The sequence below is a fragment of the Pantherophis guttatus genome, chromosome 9 (genome assembly GCF_059756535.1).
Source record: "Pantherophis guttatus breed Tessera chromosome 9, ASM5975653v1, whole genome shotgun sequence".
NCBI lineage: Eukaryota > Metazoa > Chordata > Lepidosauria > Squamata > Colubridae > Pantherophis > Pantherophis guttatus.
Window position 1 is genome coordinate 18843054 of NC_142071.1, and position 19347 is coordinate 18862400.

The 19347-nt window shown below is 40.5% G+C and overlaps 1 protein-coding gene across 3 annotated transcripts; it reads right to left on the reverse strand.

Moving 5' to 3' along the window:
• Positions 1 to 2562: 2562 nt before the first annotated feature.
• CHEK1 (checkpoint kinase 1) lies at positions 2563 to 15859 on the reverse strand. Of its 3 annotated transcripts, none has more exons than XM_034421913.2 (13): positions 15732 to 15859; positions 13588 to 13672; positions 12874 to 13097; positions 11401 to 11465; positions 11229 to 11298; positions 9793 to 9981; positions 9525 to 9629; positions 9175 to 9270; positions 7429 to 7537; positions 6334 to 6511; positions 5538 to 5669; positions 4566 to 4667; positions 2563 to 3566 (listed from the first exon to the last, which is right to left on the reverse strand). In XM_034421913.2, the coding sequence occupies exons 2-13, from the start codon at positions 13650 to 13652 to the stop codon at positions 3471 to 3473; spliced, it is 1431 nt and encodes a 476-aa protein (XP_034277804.1). In that variant the 5' UTR covers positions 13653 to 13672; positions 15732 to 15859; the 3' UTR covers positions 2563 to 3470. The 3 variants fall into 3 exon arrangements, with proteins under 3 accessions (XP_034277804.1, XP_034277805.1, XP_060549531.1); XM_034421914.3 differs by having other exon boundaries at positions 13588 to 13669; positions 15732 to 15822; XM_060693548.2 differs by lacking the exon at positions 15732 to 15859 and adding an exon at positions 14240 to 14619.
• Positions 15860 to 19347: the final 3488 nt, after the last annotated feature.

The window sequence follows — 19347 nt, forward strand, 5'->3', positions numbered from 1 at the left end:
ATAGAATTAATAATATAGTGAGTAGAGTAGAACAGAACAGAACAGAACAGAACAGCTTTATTTGGCCAACTATGATTAGACACACAACGAATTTGTCTCCAGTGCAGATGCTCTCAATGTACACACAAAGTAACAGTGTAATAATAATCATAATATGATACCAATAAGTATATACTGCACTATGGGGCAGTATATTAGCTTAAGTGTTATTGCTATACTATGCTATTCCTATTATTGTAAAAAAGCTATTGGGCTTTAGAATTATCAGGTCTTTTTCTTGATTCACAACTTACCTACTACAAAGGAGAATATGAATAAAGCAGTAACAATCAACATCTTATGCATTATGTGAATTTGCATCCAGAAAAGAAAACCAGAAGGGACAGAACAGATTGGGATGGTTTGTGAGGAGCAACAAATTCCTTCCCCAAATTATGGAGAAGTATAGCCCAAGAATAAACCATCATTTTTCAGAAAGTATAGAAGACTTCATTCTTATAGATTAGCTGATCCTTCAATAAATTGCAGATTATTTCAGGTACTATTCACAGCCAGAATGTAAATAATAGGAATTAAGTATCTCTTCTTTCAGCAAAATAGGCACTTGAGAAGTGTTTCACACCAGACACCAGTTACCTTTGGAGTTTCATGAAGACCAGGAAGAAATGTTCTGAAACAAACACACTAAAATGTTGCTTAAGTTAGTTCAATGAGCAATGATTAACTCAGATTTGGAAGTAGGTCACTGCCTGGACAAGGTAGGTATTTTCTTAGAGCACTGGGTAATTAACTCCAATGTAACTAACTACTATATATTCACCTTAACTCCAGAAAGGTTGAAAGCTGATTTAACTGCACTACATCTGCTAGCAACAAAGCAATTAATGCCAGTACTAACTTGCATTTCAGCTTAATCATGGTCAAGGCAATCCAGAAATTAAGTGTTGGATGTTGATCTGTAAAATAGTTGACTCCTATCTGAACAGTCTATATTTAGACATGACCATTTTAACGCCTTTTGTAATAATCGGAATAGAGCCTGTGCAAATGTGAAAGAAGAAATTCAGAAGCCTAGATTAGATCAATCTGAATTCACAAGGTCAATTTTCTGAAAGTTGGCAGTTCAAATTGGAAGATACTCTGTATGGGATAGATTTTTATAAAGCTACTGTACAACCAAATTGAACTGTTTTGTTTATAGTAGCTCTAGATGACACCTCTGCTTCTTTTCCTTTCTTTGATATACAAAAATAATTATATACATCACCATCTCTCTTTTTAGGACCCTGTAATCTCTTAATTTGGGGTAGAGTAGGGGTGTGGATGGAACTGAACATTTACTGGCTGGATGCCCTTCCTGACACCACATGGAATTTGGAGCAGATATTTTTCTTTGCACTCTATGGGAAAAATATCAGCCGCTACTTAGGACTGAACTCCAAACCTTCCAAATTGGAAGTGTCTTCACCACTAGGCCACCAAACATATTGAAATAGGACCTATTTATATGTTTCCAACCATTGTGTAATTGGAGTACATAGATGTATCTAGAAAGCCAAGACCAATTTAGTGATGAAGGAGGTATACAAGGGGCAGAAACACTCAAATTCAAAATTATTCTCAACCAGTAGAAACTTATTGGGTTATGTTGGCCAGTAACTCTCTCCCTACCCAGCTAATCTCACTAGGTGGTTCTTTTTGGACAAAAATCGGGAGTGCTACCTATCTTGAATTTCCAAAGATGTGACATAAATCTAATGACCCAGTTTCTAATAATATACACAAGCTGTATGAGCTACAAAACATGTGTGCAGCCATAAACAGTTCGTGCATTTATTTCTACCAAATTTGTAGAGCCATGCTATCTTCTCAATGCATCACATAGTTGTTCAGAAAATCTTCAATACTATTGAAAAATATTTGACCAGATCACAAAAGGGAAGCACAAGTCATTTTTGAGATCCACTATATTTTGTGGCCCTGCATGGCATAGCTCATATATTTTGCGGCACACTTGCTCCTTGGGAGGAAAGTTATGGCAAATCTAGATAGCTTACTAAAAAGCAGACATCACCCTGTCAACAAAAGTACGTATAGTCAAGGCTATGGTTGCAATGTATGGCTTTGAAAGTTGGACCATAAGAAAGGCTGAGCGCCAAAGAATTGAGGCTTTTGAACTCTGGTGCTGAAGAAGACTCCTGCAAGTCCCTTGGACTGCAAGGTGATCAAACCGGTCAGTCCTAGAGGAGATCAACCCTGACTGCCAGAAGGCCAGATCCTGAAGATAAAATCCAAATACTTTGGCCACCTAATGAGAAGGAAGGACTCACTGGAGAAGAGCCTAATGCTGAGAACGGTTGAGGGCAAAAGAAGAATGGGACGGCAGAGAATGAGGTGGCTGGATGGAATCACCGAAGCAGTCGGCGTGAGCTTAAAGGGACTCCAGAGGATGGTAGAGGACAGGAAGACCGGGAGGAATGTTGTCTATGGGGTTGCGATGGGTCGTATACGACTTCGCAACTAACAACAACAAATATTTTGTGGCGATAAAATTGACAAATATTTTCATTCTATGCTTTATTTTCTTTTTTTAAAAAATGACATTGCTGGAACATGGGTAAGCAGAACTGGTCAGCACCATGGTGAGAACAAAGATTCGTGTCCTTTGTCTCCATTCTTCTCTGCATCCACAATGGTCCAATCAAGCAGCATTCAGACATGCGGTAACAAGAGCCTGAAACGCCTGGAACACCTAACAAATTAAGTGTAATAGGATGCAGGAAAAACTGCTAATCTTATCCCATTCCTCCACTTTCCACATTTTTAGTGCTCAACAACACAGATGTTTTTATGGGAAGGAAGAGATATTTGGACATAGAAAAATATTTTAACAAATCACATTAATCACATTTGCAATGTTTTCTTTCTTTCAAAGCAAAAAATTCAAAAATGAAGAACAGTAATACGTCACTTTTTTTTTTTCAGCAAAACTTGACCAAAAAATAATTTCAAGCTAAGCCAGGTATTCTGATATGGAGTTTGTGCTGCATTTTGAAAATTCAACAGCCCAGCTCCCAAGTATACAAAGCTTGGTGCTGGTTTTCATTTAATTTCCTTCTGCTCTTTGTAAAACTTCAGTTTGTATTCTTGTGCAACGCTTTGGAAAAAAGAAGAAAACATTCCCATTTAGAAAAGGTGGTGTGCCAAAACATTTGAATTATCTGTATAAAGTAGAATGCAAGCTAAAAGCCTATGAAATCTAAGACACTGGAAATTTTCATGACGGTTACCCTACGAAAAATACATAATTATGTCCCATCACAATATTAACTTCTCAATTGGTTGCTGATCATGTCAGAGCCAAGAGGAATGGATGCTGAGTGTGTGAAGTCAGGGTATGCCTTAGCATAAACTGTCCTATGGCTGAAAACACTGCAGCCAAATTCACTTGTTTTTCAACCAGAAGGCAATCATGTCATTGGGAGCCATAACTTCTGTGGGCTGACAACATCATTTAGTTTCTCTTTGATCTTCAGGAAATGCCTTTTGAATTCCAAACCATCACCCTGTGTGGAAAATGAGAAAGAAAGAAAAAGCTTAGCTTCGAAGTATTTTTACAGTACAAAATACTGGATTCTGACATATTTAGCATCCTATCAACAAGTAATAAAAATATTAGCTAAAAAAACTTTTTTAGATATTAGAAATGAAAGGATGATCAGCTCAAATTCATACTATGCAGGATGGTATAAATGTGCAGCTTTAATCATTTTAATAATCGTGGATTTGTAAGTCATGTTTGATATGTAATATATAAACTGCTCATAGAATAGAATAGAATAGAATAGAATAGAATAGAATAGAATAGAATAGAATAGAATAGAATAGAATAGAATAGAACAGAACAGAACAGAACAACAGAACAGAACAGAACAGAACAGAATTCTTTATTGGCCAAGTGTAATTGAACACACAAGGAATTTGTCTTTGGTGCATATGCTCTCGGTGTACAAAAAGAAAAGATAAAAAGAGTCCTGTAACCAAAGTAGAATACAGGTAGTCCTCAAATTATGACCACAACTGGGCCAAATTTCTCTGTTGTTAAGCGAAGTCGTTATTAAGTGAGTTCTGCCCAATTTTACGACCTTTCTTGCCATAGTTGTTAAGCAAATCAATGCAGTTAAGTGAATCCTGCAGTCATTAAATGAATTCAGTTTTCCCTCATTGCCTTTGCTTGTCAGAAACCAGTTGGTAAGGTCGCAATTTGCAACTGTGCAATCCTAGGAAGTTGCAACCATTGTAAAATACATGCTGATTGGCCAAGCACCCAAATTTTGATCCCACGATGGTGGGAACACTGCGCAGATTGCAAGTGTGAGGACTGGATGTAAGTCAGTACCCTTGTTAACTTTGAATGACCACTAAACGAATGGTTGTAACTCAAGGACCATCTGTAGAAGCACTGCTATGATTATTATTCCTTGTTTCTGTAAACAAATCTATTACGAGTACAAATGTTCTTTTCTTCTGCCTAGGCTTAGACATATTGCTAAAATAGACTTTACCTTTGACAATCGGAAATCCACAAGAATTTTCTCATCCATTTCCACCAAGTTTGCTTTGAAAATCAGTTTGTTGTTTCTTCTGTCCATGGTGGATATGGTGACCTTTCAAGAGAAAGAATTACTGATCAGAATGGAAGAAGTAAAGTTAGTCTTCCAGCAGAACTTCTTGCTGTGGTGGGGGCTGACAGAAAGTCTCACAATGTATAATTATTATTATAGTCATGGGTGCTGTTTACTGAAGCACACGGCAAGGCTTATAAATGGATTTTTCCCCTAGCAATATTTTGGAGTAAATAAGGAACTTCCCTGGCTACGAAGTAATCACAAATAAACATCCTAAGAGAAATTAAAAAAGGATGGACACAAAGTCATCCAGCTGGCTTTTATGACTAAAACAGGACTACAATTCTCAGTCTCCTAATTTCTATGCCAGCATCTTAACCACTACAGCAAACTGGTGCTCCAGTTTGTAATTATAATATGTAATAGTATAATTGTGGGAAGTGGTGGCTCAGTAGCTAAGACGCTGAGCTTGTCGATCGAAAGGTCGGCAGTTCAGAGGTTTGAATCCCTAGTGCCGAGTAACGGGGTGAGCTCCCGTTACTTGTCCCAGCTTCTGCAACCTAGCAGTCCGAAAGCACGTAAAAAATGCAAGTAGAAACATAGAGACCACCTTTGGTGGGAAGGTAACAATGTTCCGTGCGCCTTTGGCATTTAGTCATGCCGGCCACATGACCACGGAGACATCTTCGGACAGCACTGGCTCTTCGGCTTTGAAACGGAGATGAACTAGAGTCGGGAATGACTAGCACATATGTACAAGGGGAACCTTTACCTTTACCAAATAATATAATAATAATGTTAGCAATAGCTAAGAATTGCAACAAATACTATCCATATGCAGTTCTAGCTCTATTACATATTCCTTCGTTTATTCAACCAATATATATAGTAAAGGTGTTACTTTTATACCTGGTTTGTGCAACCTTTCTTCCAGACGTAGCCCATCTTTTCACAAACCTCCTTCAAGATTTGGTAAGACTGGTCAGCATCCAATTTCAAAAAGAAACGGGTCATTCTCTTTACGAGACGTTGCCAGGGGTTCTAAGAGAGACAAAGACAGAAAATGTCAGAAATTGTAAACTGAGCAATTCAGCTGACTTCTCCGGAACCCATGTGATTTCCCAAAGTTAGATGTTAAGGTTTTCATCGAAACCATGCATTTATCCTTTAGTTTTGTTATGAAAAAAAAACATTATTAATTCCAATTATTATTAGTAAATTTCAAATCAAAGGATGGGGTTTAAAGAGGAAAGGAAAACCCAATGTAGAGGTAGTCCTCGGCTTACGACCACAATCGGGGTCAGAATTTCCATTGCTAAGCAAGGCAGTTAAGGAAGTCATGCCTGATTTTTCTCCCCATGGTTGGAAAATTACAAATGTTAAGTGAATCATGCAGCCATTAAGCAAATTGGGCTTCTTCCCATACTGACTTTCCTTGTCGGAAACTGGCTAGGAAGGGTGCAATTGGCAATCACGCCTCCCTGGAATGCCCCAACCATTGTAAATACATGCCAGTTGCCAAGTGCTTGAATTGTGACCGTGGAGATGCTGCAATGGTTATTAAGTGCAAGGACTGGTCATAAATCACTGTTATCCAGTGCCTTTGTAAGTTCAAACAGTCCCTAAATGAATGGTTGTAAATTGAGGACTCCCTGTAGTGATTTAAGAACAAAGAGAAGCCAAGTGTTCCACCAGGCAGAGTTACCTGCGATGAACTTGGAGTGCCTAACAGCTGGCTGTTCAGCAGCATGTGCTCAGGACGGGCTGGTTGAGAAAAGCTAATCCCTTGCACCAATTTCTCGATATTGCCTGGGCTGCTGTCCCACAAGGAGAGCCCAGTTCTTGGTTCTGGCTGGGAATTGGAACAGATCTTTTTTTCCTCACTGCCACAACAAAAATAGTTGTCATCACAATGTTAGAGTGCATCCGTATCGTGCTTTCAGAAAGTACACTGCTATCCGCACTGGACTGTATAAGCCATTATTTGGCACATGACTATTAAAGCTAATCCATACATACAACCTAGGTTTCCATTTTCCCCAATGAAATTCCAAATCTCAGCATATTCCAGGTTACTCAAGTGAGATCACTAACCAGTCAAAATATCCAGCCAGCATGGATGGACATCTCAAACGGAAGATTAATTCAGACCAACCAATTGTTCACAGATCCAATTATCCAATTATCTTTGGATCTTTAGTTTGATACAGAAGATAGGTAGAACGTTGTGATGATGCAAGTCCATCAGAATGTGGAAAAAACGGTGGCCTTCAATTGATACACATCATAGCTGTACCTAGTCTAGGACCATCAAGTTTGGTAAGTGGCATCTCTGTAGGATTTTAGGCCAGCAATTTTCAAGCCCAACTAGAAGTTTCTAGAGATTGAATTTTCCAATCTATACTCTAGTCATGGTGGCACAGTGGTTAGAAAGCAGTATTGCAGACTAATTCTGCTGACTGCCGACTGCCAGCAGTTTGATTCTCACCAGCTCAAGGTTGACTCAACCTTCCATCCTTCCGTAGTTAGTAAAATGAGGACTCAGATAGTTGGGGGCAATATGCCGATTCTGTAAACCACTTAGAGAGGGCTGTAAAGCACTGTGAAGCGGTATATAAGTCTAAGTGCTATTGCTACTTCTGAGCTCTTATCTTGCCTAAAAGAATGTCCCAAATTTCATGTATGTATGCGTCTTAGGGAACTAATGAGAACAACTCACACCACAATCATTTACACAAACAGTGCTGTTTCTAATGAAGTTAGATTACTTGACACTACCCATACATAAGAGTGTCTTTACCTGTGTGCATCTTTTACGGGAGAGAAATCCATATCTGATCTAATGTGCTTAGAAAAACCTCCTGGTGAATCAGAAGATCCTCCAGAAGAGCCCCGGGATCGCTTTATGCCTACAAAGACAGAGATGTCATGATTAGGATCTAAACAAAACAATTTAAGTAAAATTAAGTGTTTTGAGGCCAGGCTAGGACCTGCAGCTCTTTACGGCTGTTGACCACCTTATATTCAATCAACCCATCTTTATTGTGGTCACATATAATATAATGTATAATATAATATATTCCTCTCTGAAGGATCAGAAAAAATAAATCAACGTAGACTTATTAAATGTAAAACTCCCTGAATGAAAATGAGACAGCTTTCCTATCGTCTGTATTTTTCTTTGGCCAATTCTCCCTTTCTGCTGCTAAAGCTAATAAAACAGGGACAGATTTTTCCTTCATGCCATCACTCTGCTGAACACTTAATTCCTGCAGTTCTGTCTAATGTGTACATATATTATCTCAAACAGTGTGGCTGTAGCATTATAATTTATCCTTTTTATTATCTTCTTTACTTCTCCCTTTTATTGGTATTATAGGTAAAGATTTCCCTCGCACATATGTGCTAGTCGTTCCTGACTCTAGGGGGTGGTGTTCATCTCCGTTTCTAAGCCGAAGAGCCAAGGCTGTCTGAAGATGTTTCCGTGGTCATGTGGCCAGCATGACTAAATGCCAAAGGTGCACGGAACGCTGTTACTTTCCCACCAAAGGTGGTCCCTATTTTTCTACTTGCATTTTTTATGTGCTTTCAAACTGTTAGGTTGGCAGAAGCTGAGACAAGTAACGGGAGTTCACTCTGTTATGCGGCACTAGGGATTTGAACCACTGAACTGCCAATCAACAAGCTCAGCGTCTTAGCCACTGCATCACTTTTTTTTTATTCGTATTACTACCATTATTATTCTCTCTGTTGCTTTGCAAATACACTAAGTGCTTCTGTACTGGAGACAAATTTCTTGTGTGTCTAATCACCCTTGGCTAAATAAAATATTCAATTTAATTCAAAAGACAAAGAATAAACTGATCAAGACCTACTTTTCATATCTAACTGTGATTCAGATGGTACAAATCACTCATGGGGGGGTGGGGGATTACAAGTGTTCATCTAACATCAATGTTGGACTTTCCAGATGGTGCTGAACTATATACATCCAGCAGCCTTAGCCGAGGGATGCTGGGAAGTGTAGTTTTAGATGAAAGTTTTACATTTCTACTTTATGCCTGTGACTATTTCAAACAAGCCAAATATGGGTGCATACTAAGAATCTAAGCTGTCTCAGTTACCATCCTGAGAAAAAAGTGACAATGAAAATAGTGAAAGAGAAATCTCATCGATAACTACTGCTCCTAATTACTATTCATTGGTGGTTGATTGACGATCAAAAACAAAACTTTTTGAAACATGACTTGCTCCTTCTGTGGGATCCATAACAATATTAAACCCCGAAAACCCCACGTCTTAAGGTTTAAAAATGGATGTCACTCTAAGAGGCATGTAAAATATGCTCACAAAGGTGCTTTTTCAGAAAGCAACTGGACTTTGTTTTTCCTTGCAGACGTTTCGCTTCTCATTCAAGAAGCTTCTTCAGTTCAGAACTGAAGGAAAAACAGTCCTCAAGGAAAAACAAAGTCCAGCTGTGCCTTTTGAAAATGCACCTTTGGGACAACCATGACCTGGATGACTGAGAATCTCCATAGACACTCACCTTTCCTTAAAGGTTTTGTATACCATCTGTCTTTTTTAATGTCTGCAATCGTAAGCCTGGATGAGGGGTTTTCATTTAAGAGTTTGAGAAGAAAGGCTGCAAGAAAAAAAAATGCGAAGAATTAAATGATACAAAAGCAACTTCGATTAAAATACTCTATTGTGAAACATCTTCAAACAAAACTTTTTAACATTGGATTTGCAATGTTCTCTGGATGATGAATCTGAGTCCGTAAAAAATTAACCCGTATTCCTCCTGGGTTTTTCCAAAGAACATTACAGATCAAGAAAGGGAAAAGTCATAGATAATCTCCCAGTCTAGAGAAAGGATTATTCAATCTGCTGAAGTACCGAGGGGCAATGAATCAATCTTCTTCCATGGGGAAAGATAAGTCTTTCTTTCTTTCCAATCACAATATTCTTGGCAAGTATCGGCAGCCTGGTCCCACGGCAATTCTGCAGAAAAGGAAACCACGTTTTAGAGCCAAATTTAACAAAAACACAAAAGGTTACACAGAAGATTCCTAATTAATCCATATTCCCAATAAATAGGCGTCTGCTCTTCGTTTTATAAGAATTCCTATTAGGAAAAAGGAATTTGATTGTAGGTAGCTCTTACCTCCTGCTAACATTGCAGTCAGCACTATTCCACATGACCAAACATCAACAGGCTCAGCGTGAAATTCTTTCTTTTTCAGGACTTCGGGGGCCAGGTATGGAAGCGTGCCACATATCCTGTTCAGCAGTCGCTCACAGCCATTGTATTTAAATACGGTAGCGAGCCCAAAGTCTGAGATCTTGAGGTTGTCTGAGCAAAGCACAAAGGACACTGCATCATCCTTCACATTGGATTAATTCAAATGAAATCACAGGAAAAGCACTCAAGTTAACCCAGAATGCCTGAGGACACAGATAAACCTCCAGCTGGCCTTAATGACTGGTTAAAAGGATGCAAATGACCAGCTGTCTGCAAGGAGTAAAAATCCTTCCATTCCCCACCATCCAGTTAGAGCTGAAGAAGCTTCTTGGATGAGAAGCGAAACATCCTCCAGGAAAAATAAAGTCCAGTTGCCTCTTGAAAAAGCACTTTTGGGACATCCAGACACTTTTGACCTGGATGACTGAGAATCTCCATAGACTTTTAACCCAGAAAAATATCCAGGAGGCTGAAGAAGAGGCAAAGAAATCTCCAGGTAAAGAAGAGAGGTCCCATTTCCAGCATTTCGCTCATGATCTTAATGAATACATTAGGAAAGAGTATACAAACTACAGGTAGTCCTTGACTTACATTTCATTTAGTGACCGTTCAAAGTTAGAATGGCATTGAAAAAACTGACTAATGGCCATTTTTCACACTTACGGCCATTGATCACGGGATCAAAATTCAGATGTTTGGCAACTGGTTCATACTTATGACAGTTGCAATGTCCCGGGGTCCCATGATTCCCTTTTGCGACCTTCTGACAAGCAAAGTCAATGGAGAAGCCAGATTCACTTAACAACTGTGTTACTGACTTAGCTGCAGTGATTCACCTAATACCTGTGGCAAGCAAGGTCACAAAATGGAGCAAAACTCACTTAGCAACAAAAATTTTGGGCTCAATTAAGCCGAGGACTATCTGTACACCCTTCCCATTTTCAGTGACCCCCTAGAGTAAGCAGCTCTGCAGTAGGCAGCCTCTGCAATCCACATCCATCTGTGATATGAGTTGGCAACCTGCTAACTGCCCCTATCCTCATTGCAAAAGGAGTTCTGCAGAAACTTAGCCAATCACTCTGTTTCTCCATGTAATCAACTTTTTCTTTGATTTAGATGTAAACTGGTTGAGTGAAAGATTACAGCTTTTTTTTTAGTGATTGACAAAATACAGACAGTGTCTCTCTTAATAATTGTAGGATTCCTAAGACTATTGGGTGAGTAGTAGCTAAAAAGCAGAAATTTGGAGTAGTCTATCTGAAGACTAAAATGAATCCTCTGTTTTCTGGAGACAAACTTTTCCCCCTCTGATCCCCTATAACCCTAACATTTTAGGGTACAAAAGAAAAATTACGTACCTCTTGCATCAAGTAGCAGATTCTCTGGCTTAATATCCCGATGTGTCACTCCTATGCTATGGAGATAGACCTTATTAAAAAAAATGTAATTGTATTAATTTCTTTTTGCCCACATCAACTTCAAAATAGAATGTGGGAGCGATCAGTGAAAAGTCAGCATAAAGAGACTCACCACGCCAGCAATTAGCTGGTGGAAAAGTCTCTGTGCTTCTGATTCTGGCATGCCGATATCAGGCTCTAGGAAAAAAAACATATTATTGTTATGCAGATGCTAAAATAATCTACATCATCAATAACTTCTTTTCCTAAAATGTAGAATCCTACATTTTAAGACAGTATGGCTGGAGACGCTAATGCCAATAAAGGGATTAAGTTTTACAAAGGGATATTTCTTTCTGCAACTTGACTAATTTTTATTTATTAATTTGCCACTCGTAACATTTCAAACCAACTCTGGGCATCTTAGAGCTTATAGACATTAAAATTAACCTCAAATACGCCTAATCAATAAAATGACAATACCATCAATGTAAAATCACGATCAGAAGATGGGGAAGAAGGGAGGATTAGCTCTTAATTAACCATCTAATTTGGAATCTTTTTAACTGATATTAGTTTATTTTAAAGCTGGCTTGTTATAGATGCATTTAAATAACCCTGAAAGAATAAGACAATCAAACAGTTACATTTAAACCATGTCCTAATTGGAGAGGCAGTTTTATATCGCAAGTCTTTTAAATTCTTCTATATTTCCATTTTAAATTGAACCCAAGCTTAAATTGTAGAAAATAAGCAAATTTAAAAATAGACAGTCTAACTCCACTGCCAGTGGTGATGCCTTTTCTTTAACCAGCCTGCGGGCAGAAAAGGCTTGATTTCACAATGACGGCTTGTAGTAGCTGATTGGTTTTTTTTTAAACAAGATTCATACACTGCGCTCAGCTACAATGAAAATTGCTTAGTTTTAGTTTTGGTATATTACTGAATTCAACCAACCATGGTTTATACAGCGAACAAACCACCATGGAGCATATAAACTGGGTCTTATAAATTGTCCCATGGAGACAATTAGACAATTTAGCATGGAAAGCACTTGCCTATAAAGTCTCCAAGAGTCGGACACGACTGAATGGATAAAACAACAATAAATTATCCACTGTGATAAATGGGAAATAGATTCCAACTGAACTAAAATAATCCAACTAGTTTGAGTTGCTTTTCTTGTAGCTACACAGGAATTCCCACAAGGTTCCTTCGTATAGTGGTGGGTTTCAAAATTTTTTACTACCGATTCTGTGGGTGTGGCTTGGTGGACGTGGCATGGTTTGGTGGGCATGGCTTGGTGGACGTGGCAGGGGAAGGATACTGTAAAATCTCCATTCCCTCCCCACTCCAGGAGAAGGTTACTGCAAAATCCCCATTTCCTCCTGATCAGCTGGGACTCGGGAGGCAGAGAATAGATGGGGGTGGGGCCAGTCAGAGGTGGTATTTACCGGTTCTCCGAACTACTCAAAATTTCTGCTACCGGTTCTCTAGAACTGGTCAGAACCTGCTGAAACCCACCTCTGCCTTCGTAGTAAAATAACACTATTATCCCCAGATTGTACCGAAGTCATTGTGTGGCATCCTACAAATTCTCCCATACCTATTCGGTCAAAAAGCTCGCCCCCTCTGCAGTATTCAAGGAAGAGGTACTGAATAGTGCCTTCTCGACGATGCCCGAAGAATTTCACAATGTTCTCATGATTCAACATTTTGTTGATACAGATCTCCTTCCTGATCTGATCCGGACATTCAGCGGCACATTTTATGTCCACCATTTTCACTGCAACCGCTTCCTCGGTGCGCCTATTCACAGCTAGTTGAACTCTGAAGAGGAGATCAAAAACAGGGTTGCAAATAGCAATAACACTTAGACTTATAAACCGCTTTGCAGTGCTTTACAGCCCTCTCTAAGCAGTTTACAGAGCCAGCATACGGCCCCCAACAATCTGGGCCCTCATTTTACCCACCTCGGAAGGATGGAAGGCTGAGTCAACCTTGAGCCTGGTAAGATTTGAACTGCCAAACTGCAGGCAGTCAGCAGAAGTAGCCTGCAGTGCTGCATTCTAACCACTATGCTACCAAGGCTCACTCAAATAAATTTTCTATCCTGGAAATTAAGATCAATATAGCTTTACCTACCATCCACTTTTCTTCTACAGAAAACAGGGGGAGGGGGAACCCTTAACTTAAAAGAGCATGATTTCCCCCATTCTGTAATTCTTCAGTATCATGGATTACAATTTGCAGCTCATCCTTTTTCTACAGGATGAGAAATTTGAACTCAATGTTTTATGCATTCACGTAAGCAACTTACTCTCCATAAGCCCCTTCACCAAGAGTCTGCACTAAATCCCAGTCTTCCACAAACGGCACTGCCATTTTCACAACCTGCACATCTGCTACAAATATTTGAAAATAAAAAGAAATTTATTTATTCAGCACACATATATAGCTGCCCATCTCACAAACACATGACTATGGGCAGCGTACAACATAACAGTTAAAAACTCAATATTTATTTTATTCATCAATAAACATATAATGCAAAGAATTACAAAATAGGACTGCCGGGTACTCATTAATCATATATATTATTTATTTACTTACTTATTCCTGTTTATTAGTAAATGAACTGAAGAAACAAAAGAAGTTTGCGTGTATGTATACTTCAGTTCATTTACTAATATATATGTTGCATTTTTCATTCCATTTACTTGTTCATTTTATTTATTAATAAACAGGAATAGCTAAGTAAATAAGCCCAGGAGGGTGAATCTAAGATATACCTGCTCATGTGAATCTTGAGTAACAGAAAACTAGTTGCAAAAAAACCCAAAACAAAACAGATTAGTCTAGAATAGGTTTCTCAGCCTTAGCCACTTTAAGTTGTGTGGACTTTGGCTCCCAGAATTCCCCAGCTAGCATAAAGAATTCTGGGAGGAGGGAAATCCTATCCTAGGACTTACCAGTGACTTGCATGAGAGAAAAAAAAATGCTTTTGGAAGACACAGGGCAGGAGAAAGGCTCGAGGTATCAGAAGCTACTCCCTCCAAAATAAAACAAATTGAATCTTGTGGCCCCGAATTCATTGTTGATGCAACCTACACACACAAACACATATTTGTACACGTTGCGAGAAGCAACGCAACCTTCTCCAGACCTGAAGACAGACTGATGAAGGAAGGTTATTTCCATCCATCTTCTGGAACCAAGAACCAGCAATTTGGTGTAAATCTGATAATCTAGAATCCTCTTTCCTGTAAGACTCTTTCCCCTTGCACAGAAACATAGAAACTACACTCCATGACAGATGTTCTTCCAGTTTAGCAACTCATGTTGTGTCGCCCTTCAACTCCCAGAATTCTCCAGGCAACATGGCTAGGGGAACTCTGGGAGTTGAAAGTCCACATCTATCCAAATTACCTTTGGTAACTGTTAAAAGTTACTCAATTGTAAAATTTGGACCCAGGTGGCCAACCTTGGCTCAAACCAAGGCTAAAATCCAACTGACCCCAAAGCGCCATCCATGCACAAAAGGTGCAATTAACAGGAGACTCAGGGCGCCCTAAGGATCAGTCTTGAGGTGGGGGGGGGTTTCCCCTAAAGCAGGGGTCTCTAATCTTGGCCACTTTAAGACTTGTGGACTTCAACTCCCAGAATTCCTTGGCCAAGGTTGGAGACCCCTGCCCTAAAGGAAGAGTAACCCACTTGCTCAGCGCGTAGATCAGGGGTCCCCAAACTTGGCAGCTTTAAGACTTGTGGACTTCAACTCCCAGAATTCCTTGGCCAAGGTTGGAGACCCCTGCCCTAAGGATTTGAGACCCCTAACCTAAAGGAAGAGTAACCCACTTGCTCAGCGCGTAGATCAGGGGTCCCCAAACTTGGCAGCTTTAAGACTTGTGGACTTCAACTCCCAGAATTCCTTGGCCAAGGTTAGAGACCCCTGCCCTAAAGAAGAGTAACCCACTTGCTCAGCGCGTAGATCAGGGGTCCCCAAACTTGGCAGCTTTAAGACTTGTGGACTTCAACTCCCAGAATTCTCCAGCCAGCTATGCTATGCTGGAGAATTCTGGGAGTTGAAGTCCACAAGTCTTAAAGCTGCCAAGTTTGGAGACCCCTGGCGTAGATAATGCCAAACGTTGGGGCGGGGGCAGCTGAAAACTGGAGGGGGGGGCAGAGCTGAACCTACAATAACGGAGCTACCTTCCCCAACCGGGCGCCCCCCTTTGCTTTGCAATTCCCAACTCCAAACGCAGCGGCAAGTCCAAGCGCGCTTTCGCCCAGCCGCAAGCCCAGGCAGGGCGGGAGAGGGGGCCAAGCCCGGCCTGTCCGTCCAGAGCCCCCTCCCGGGACAAGCCCCCCCCCGCTCCCCAAGCCTCTCCCTCCCGTTGCTTCGGCTGGAAGGACAGCCCGAGTCCCGACGGCTCCAGCCCCGGTTGCGTCCCCGCGCGCTCTCACCCGCCTCCTCTTCCGAAATCGCCGCTTCCCGCCAAAGCGCGTCGCAAGCCGGGCGCCCAGCAAGAGGCGAGGAGAGGCGGAGGATCCCGGCGACGGCTCCGCCCCTGGCTCGGATTCGGCCTCTTGCTCCAGCCGGCGAGGGAGGGCGGCGCCAAGGGCTGCCTCGGCTTCGGTCTTGCGGGTCTTATATGACAATTCGCCCCGGCCAGCTCGCCGGCGGGACAAAAAGTTATAGGCTAATCTCAAAGGAAGGGTGGCATCGAATCGTTAAAGAAAGGATGCAAAAAGGAAGGGCGGGGTGAAATGGGAATGGCAAAAATTTGAAAAAAAAATCTTGATGATGATGATGATGATGATTACTACTATTACTATTATTATTACTATTATTATTATCATTGGTAGAATAATTTTTTATTAAACATATTTCAACCTTAACACACCCATTTCCACCAGTGGCGGGTTTCAGATTTTTTTTACTACTGGTTCTGTGGGTGCGGCTTTGTGGGCGGGGCATGGCTTTGTGGGTGTGGCAGGGGAAGGATACTGTAAAATCCCCATTCCCTCCTGATCAGCTGGGACTTGGGAGGCAGAGAATAGATGGGGTGGGGCCAGTCAGAAGTGGTATTTATTGGTTCTCCGAACTACTCAAAATTTCCGCTACCAGTTCTCCAGAACTGGTCAGAACCTGCTGGAACCCACTCTCTGATTTCCACTCGTTACAGCGCTCCAGTATCGGCATCGCTCATATTTACATAGTTTCAAATTTTATCGATTACTATTCTATATAAGCTATAATTATTTGTCTACATTCAAATTGTAACAATCTTTACAAATTATATACAGTTTTTATTTATTTTAAATAATTAAAATAGAATTGTTACATTGTTGTCGTCCCCCAGCGAGTTGGCCGTGAGGAGTTGGCTGTGGCGAGTGGTCCCATTTCCTGTGGCTGCTCTCGGCCTCAGAGGCTAAGACAGCTGGGTGCACGTGGCTGGAGTGGTAGCCAGGGATACGCGCTCCGGAGCTTGTAAACCAGGGGTGTCCAAGCTTGGTAACTTTTAAGACTTGTGGACTGCAACTCCCAGAATGCCCCAGCCAGCATAGATTCCTCGAGAATTCTGGGAATTGAAGTCAATACAATGCAGGTAGTCCTCAGGTTACAATATTTTGCTTGGTGACTGCTCAAATTTACAAGGACACTGAAAATGTGAGTTTTTCAGTTACAATCTTTGTAGCATCCCTGTGATCATGAGATCAAAATTCAGATGTTTGGCAGCTGGTTCATATTTGTGACCATTGCTGTGTCCCAAAGTCATGGGATCCCCTTTTGCGACCTTCTGACATGCGAAGTCAATGGGGAAGCCACATTCACTTAACAACCAGGTTACGAACTTATCAACTGGAATGCTGAACAACGGTGGCAAGAAAGGTCGTAAAATGGGGCAAAGCTCACTTAACAAATGTCTCACTTAAAAATGGAAATTTTGGCCTCAATTGTGGTGGTAAAATTCAAGGACTCCCTGTATAAGGTTGTGAAGGTTGAGAAATACTGCTCTGGAGTGTAATTTGTACGGCCTTAGCTGTGTAAGTGATCGCTTATAGGAAAGGCGATTCCAGGCTTCCAGACTACAAGAAAGTGCTGGTACTTGGTGGTAATGGATGGAAATAAGTAGGAGCTGTTCTTCCTTCATCAGTCTGTCTTTAGGTCTTAGGAAGTTGCATTGCTTCTTGCAACTTGTAGATAGATGATAGATAGATAGATAGATAGATAGATAGATAGATAGATAGATAGATACATAGATAGATAGATAGATAGATAGATAGATAGATAGATAGATAGATGATGGATGGATGATAGATGATAGATGGATGGAGGGATGGATGATAGATGATAGATAAATAGATAGATGATAGGATAGGATAGGATAGGATTAGATAGATGATAGATAGATAGATAGATAGATAGATAGATAGATAGATAGATAGATAGATAAAAATCTGGGAGGTGAAGTCCACAAGTCTTAAAGTTGCCAAGTTTGGACACCCCTTCTTTAAGCCTCCTAAAGAGAGAATGTCTCTCTTGAGAGGTGGAAAATTCCCTGCGCTAATCTGAGCAGGACACCTTGGAGCACCCAAGAGTGACTTCCTAGGCAATGTGCACCATCTGAGCCTCCAAATCTCAGAATTGCTGCTCAGTTAGGTTTTAGGGTGCCCCAAGGCATCAGATCGGGTGGCTGAGGGCAACCTGTTTGGTTTTAAGCTACTGGAATAAATGTTCCGCTTTTGGTTCTACTTTAAATTCTTTAAAAAGTTGGGGGCAAGGGATTTTTTTCCAGGCTTTCGTCATATTTCCCATTATCTGGATTGGAAACTCCTGAACAGGACAGGTAAGAAAGCAGGTAAAGCAGGCAGAGGTGATCATTCCAAGAGATGTGTTTCACTTGCCCCAAAGATACAAAGCCTGGTGCAAACTGTCCCAAACTGCAAGGAATATTTTATGTGCAAAACCAAGGTGTATGTAGCTTGGGCTTGTCAGTACCAGCGCTTAAGAAATTATTTTCACAAGCAATCAGGAAACGTTTCTGGAGGCTTATATAAACTGTTCAGACCTCTATTAGTGTTTTTGTTTAAAGGCAGCCTATAACTGGGACGGGAAAGTGGCAGAGTTCATAAAATAATACAAAATGCCACTTCATGCAATAACTTGCATTTATTTGCAAAATAAATTGCAAAAATTGCAGCAGCCTCCTGGGCAATACCAAATGCAATCTCAACCAGGGATTTTAATTCCTGCAGCCTAAGCCCATATTTCATTTTAAGGTTCTAAGATTTATCCAATGCAATATATACTGTAGCAGCAATCTTCCAGATTTTCCCCCAATTTTATTTTAATCAAAAGTAAAACAGGAACACCCTTCAATCATAGAGCTCCTTCTTTAAAACACACCTAAAATTTCTGAAAAACTAGTTTTCATAATTTACCCAGAGTGTTAGCAGTGAGGTGGTCTATAGATTTTTTTTCTTTTCATCAGGAATATCTTGAATCATACTGTACAAAACCAAATGGTCAAGTTATGGACCAAGCAGGTCCATTTATATCACTGGAGTATGGACAAAAAATATACGTTAGAAGAACAAGTTGGGAGAACTAATTCCATTGCTGGCTCCCTCTTGAGTTGTATTGTATTCATTTATTTGTTATTTATTTGATTATTTATAAAATTTATAAGCTGCCCATTTTAACCTTAAGGTCACTCTGAGCAGCTATCAATTTTGTTCATTTAAATCAGCTCTCAAATTTGGACCACCTAGATCAGGGGTCCCTGGACCAGCACAGGTCTGCAGCATGCCAGAAATCGGCCCACGCAAACAAGCTAAGTCCCATCCGCGGGATGCAGGCAGCACACAAAACCACGCCCCCTTGGGTCCGTGGAAAAACCTTTTCCACGGAACCAGTCCCTGTTACCCAAAAGGTTGGGGGCCACTGATCTAGATCTATTGAGCAGAAATTCTTTCTAGCTCCAATTTAGGGAGCAATTGAATAAGAAAAACTGATTTCAACTACCCCTGTGAATTATCAAGAGACAAGGTAGAAAGAAATGAACAGGAATCCACA